Source organism: Montipora foliosa, chromosome 13 (genome assembly GCF_036669935.1).
Source record: "Montipora foliosa isolate CH-2021 chromosome 13, ASM3666993v2, whole genome shotgun sequence".
Taxonomy (NCBI): domain Eukaryota; kingdom Metazoa; phylum Cnidaria; class Anthozoa; order Scleractinia; family Acroporidae; genus Montipora; species Montipora foliosa.
The window spans coordinates 17453110-17458109 of record NC_090881.1 but is presented as its reverse complement, the minus strand read 5'-3'; the positions used below and the strand labels follow the sequence as shown (position 1 = coordinate 17458109).

Below are 5000 nucleotides of genomic sequence, written 5' to 3'. Positions count from 1 at the left end.
TATCTCTTCTTGATCAGCTCGGCGATTACGTTCACTCCTGAGCTCTTCACCGTTTGAAATGAGAGACGGCGGAGTCGCTTCAGTCACACGTATCCGGCCATCACTTACTTGTGCTTTTCCTCGTATTAAGGAAAGTTCACATTCAAGGTAATAAACTTTGTACGAAAGAAAAGCGACTGACGCGAGCGTAAAAATTAAATGAAGGCCAGACACAACAGTTGAGAGGCTTGGTGAAGGACGAGTTGACGCCATCGGCTTTTCCTCAGGACTGACTTAAGACTGAAAAAGATTGAATATCATCGAGACATTATATATATATAGTTTGAGTTGAAATTCTAGACTTTGTTTTTAATGCTTGTCAGGCATTAAAGATGTCACGGTTGTAAAAAGGGAGGACCTTTGGTATTCATACTGTCTATCATAATTGAATGTACTGTTTGGATTTAGAACTGGTTTCAGTTTACACGTTCACCCAGTTTGCCCTAATGTGGCGCAACAATCAAATACCAAAAAAGTTCAAATGTACACCGTTAAGATTGCTTAATCTCGTGTAAAGTCCAGTCCAGATGTTTTATTATGTTTTCTTTTATTTTTCAAATTTGAGGCTGTTAAGGCAAATCACTCGCGTTCATCTGCAGTTATTGTGTCCCCTTCCAATTTAGTTATGAATTCAGATTTTGCGGCTTCCCAGCTCACAAGAAAGAGTTCGCTCAGTTAAGACAAACAGGTTTTACAATACCAGTAGCTTGGGTTGAATAAAGCGATAAAATTCTGGATCACAAGTGTAGAGGTTCTTCATGGTTCTTCGTCGTTCGCCTAGTACACCATTGACCTCCCTACTACTTCCTCTGGTTCTGTACTTTATTTACGCGGATGACACCACCGTTTATTGCATTGGGGACACTGTTGATAACACTGTCACTTCTTTAAACAAAGCTTTATCGGAACTGAACAGTTGGTGCATAGAGAACTCTTTAACCCCTCACTCGGCAACGTGCGAAGCTATGCTATTGATGAGAAAACCGCACATCGGGCAGCTAAATTCCGTGTGACTATTGGAGATGATCGGATCGAGTGAGTGAAACACCCTCGTCTTTTGAGCGTTACTATCGATGAAAGACGAAGGCTTTCCCCGTCACATCACCTTAGAGATGTAACAAAGAATTTTGTTAACAAATTGAACCTCCTGAGAATGATTTTGTTTTTAGCAGAAAGGGGCCCTATTGGACTTGTACTTCAATATAAGATTACCATCAGTTCTATATGGACTGATCATTCGAGGGGGGGGGGGGCTGCCCTAATGTGGACACTCTACATTTTCTGGAAGTATTTCATCGTAGGGCAGCCAGAGAATAATATACAGCTTGCCCCGCGATATGCCTTCTGAGGAAATATACCGACATTCGAACTGGAATGCTTTAACCTTCTCAAACTTAGCCATAGCGTGTTTCTAGGTGAAGCACCTGCGGCTCTTTCACACTTGACAACATTAAACCTTGCACTGCGTAGTAACTTCAGAAGGAGTAACTATAGAGGCGCTATTCCTTGGTGCGCTATCTCGACTCATTTTACAGGCAAGTTTACTGGTTTTTTCTTATATTTTTATCGCAAAGTGAAGAAGGACTCTTACTTTAAGGAACTTGATTTTAGCACACAGTCGGTCGAGTCGCTGTCCAGGCTGACTACCAAGATTTTAAATGTTTTAAACTATTTCATGTTTTTAAAAATGCTGTAGTTAATTTACTTAGAGGTAACCTATGTTAAGTATATATATGTAAATACTTGTTGTCAAGGAAGAATGTATTTTGTAGAGCGCCCAATTCATTTAGTTGAAGAGCATTGACTATGAAAAACTTCACAGAAGTTCAGGTTTCAGGAGTAATCATCGATCGTTAATTGCGACAGTGCTGTTTCGTATGGTCCGAAATTATATGACCACACTCGTCAGGCAACTTCAACGATTGACCGTTCAAAGTAAAAGCTGGCAGTAAAATTTCGTTCGTTGTTATAGGAATGCGTTAAGAGCCTCTTAACGGTTGTATCTAGGTAAGAGATAGATTGTGTCTTAGTTACGTCACTCTAAAGTTCCGAAGTACTTATTTGTTTCTGTGGGGGCATGAACTCGCTAGTTCGTTTCGCCTGTTTTGGCTACAAACCTCTTTTTTTTTTGCCAAATGATGATGAATTTTTCCAAAAAAAAAAAACACCCAGTGCACAAGACTTTGAACACTCCGGACACACACTAAAACTGAGCAACTCATGCATGCCTAACATGAAATCTACCATAGCTCGTCACACAAGAAGTACGTTCTTTCAAATTTCAACTCACCAACGCAACAACTTGACACCTGCAATTGCAGGAAAAAAAACAGATTGTCTACTCGAAAGAAATGCCTCTAATCAAATGTAATCTACCAAGCCACTGTAATCACAGCGACAACAACTGAAACTCACGTCGGACTGGCAACAAACTTCAGGGAACGTTACAGAAATCATCAGTCCTCTCCTTTCGACGATTGAACAGAACAAATGAAACGGAACTCTCAAAATACATATGGACTTCACAAGAGTCTAAGAAACCTTTCCAGATAAAATGGATAGTTTTAAAGAAACGTAAACCCTATAGCAACATTAGCAAAAAGTGTAATCTTCGTCTTTATGAAAAATTCATCATCATTTATAATAGTAAAGAAGAGCTTTGTAGCCTAAACAGGCGACGCGAACTAGCGAGTTCATCCCCCCACAGGAACAAATATGAACTTCGGAAATTGAGAGTAACGTAACTAAGACACAATCCATCTGTTACCTAGATACAATCTCTTAACGCATTCCTATAACAATCACCCAAATTTTAATGCCAGCTTTTAATTTTAACGGTCAATCGTTGAAGTTGCATGATAAGTGTGGTCATATAATTTCGGACCATACCAAACAGCACTGTCGCAATAAAGTGATCGATGATTACTCCTGAAGCCTGAACTCCTGTGAAGTTATTAATACGTATGTATGTATATATGTATGATTTATGATAACGTTCCAGTTTTCTCGTGATAGAATACTTTTCTCTGCGACAAACACTAAAACAGAGAGCAGCGATTGTATTAAACCATAGCTGACTCATTCTTGTTTATTTATTTATTTTTATTTTTTTGCAAAAATTGGCTGACTCACTACAAAGATTTTCTTCCATAATTGAGTATATGATATTGTGCTAATTTTTTTTTTCGCAAAGTACGTCCGGTTTTAGCAAGATATTAAAACAGCTAACGAATTGAACCAAAAAGATTGCGCCTAGATACCATGAATTGCCTATCCTTCAAGAAGTTTTACAAGCGGCTAGCCAAAAAGCAAAAGTATAATCTAGACGACTCAGATTGATGGAGGAGCTAGGTGAAATCACTAATATCAGTAACATTCAAGTCTTAATATTTGTTTATAAGCTATCTTGGTAGACAATAAACTGAAAACGAGGCGTCAATGATTAACCGTTTAGAGCGGATGGAGTGTTTGTTTGTTTCGGGATTGATACTGCGCTTTTCAATCTAACCTTAGCCTGTCTTGTTTGACTGGAGTAAACGGAGGTCCTTAGATAACAACGACCGAGACCAGGTTGAGTCTGCGATACCAAAAGTGTCATGCGGTCTTACCCACTATTAAGGTATGTATTGGGGTCATAATAATATGTATTGGGGACATAATAATTCCCCATACATGACGTACCTGCGCTATTAATTATTAAGTACCCGAATATGGAAAGAAAGAAAGAAAGAAAGACTGCAGTCTTCGCCCCACAAAACCCTCTCCGTGGTCGACATCAAGCCCGCCATTTAGATACAAAACCATGGATATGACCCCATGACGTTTTTGTATCACCACTTATTTTTATGTGTGACTTCCAGATATTAGCACTGTTCGTCGAACTATATGAGAAGTGGCCGTAAGATGAGGCTTGACGTAGTGTAGAGTTTACATTCAAGAAGAATTTCGGCATCAGTAAACAATCCTTTTTCATCGGATTTGTTACCGAGTGGATAATGTTCATAGTCAGCGGGGGTTAGGAGCTGAGAGGGGAATCTTGTTTTAGAATTACTATAGGGGGAAGAATTAATGTTATATGGGGCCAAAAGATTTGGATGTCTTGTAGCTTTTCTTTTACCACAGAACCCTGCAGACACGATGCATAGGATTAGCTCATTGTTATACATTACACGTGTTTGGCATTTTTAGCATTTTCAGCTGGACCAATAATGCCTTGATGTGGCACATCGTTTCGACCCATAGCTCTTTTACTGGAACTGTCCATTTTGATCGAGACACTCTAAGGAAAGATTAATATAGTATCTTTTATTTGTTATGACTTTGAAAAGTTATTCTTCGGTCTCTCCACCTTCAATACACGGCGTTCACGGGGTCCAACAAGTTTATAAAAGCTAAAGAAAAGTTGCATCGGAGATGGTAAAGGATCGACGATCGGCTTATCATTAATCGGCTGATCGCCTCATTTCTCAACCAGCTATGCTATTGTTTAGAGTCCAATATTGAGGTTCCAAAGCACTAGTTCGAAGTTCAAGGTTTTAACTACATCACTGTTGGCAATGATCTGCAACCTAGATAAGTTTGTGTTCTATTCAACTTTAATTTCTGTCAGCGTTAAATCGCATAAATGTGCCTGGAATCAAATGTGCTCTCTGTGCAGTTTTCACAAGCTTAAGATAAATCTGGATTCTAGAAATACACTTGCCTGTCAGCAACGGAATGTTCATCGACATTTCCGTACAGTCATCACCTCACGTTATGGTTGATCAGTGCAACGGAAAATTACAGTCCTTTAATTGCCGTGTTCTCTGAGACACACAGAAACAAAACAATGCGGAAATTGGCAACCTCACCGAAAGCCACCGTACGAAAGTCATCATTTACGTTGTTAATTCCACTACGACTAATTTCAGCATTAACAATTAAAACCTTCTCTTTTTTCCGCATCAACCGGTGTTAAGTTT

At 39.2% G+C, this 5000-nt stretch overlaps 2 protein-coding genes across 4 annotated transcripts in view; both read right to left on the bottom strand.

Moving 5' to 3' along the window:
* LOC137982523 (hemicentin-2-like) overlaps nucleotides 1-281 on the bottom strand; it is a 14583-nt gene extending 14302 nt beyond the window's left edge. Inside the window, exon 1 of the mRNA XM_068829634.1 lies at nucleotides 1-281. This exon is cut by the window's left edge and continues 63 nt beyond it. Coding sequence (XP_068685735.1) covers nucleotides 1-252 — 252 coding nt within the window. The 5' untranslated portion in view covers nucleotides 253-281.
* The window catches only part of LOC137982552 (solute carrier family 13 member 2-like), a 73142-nt gene that overhangs the window by 33863 nt on the left and 34279 nt on the right, over nucleotides 1-5000 (bottom strand). The gene's annotated exons all lie outside the window — the stretch shown is intronic.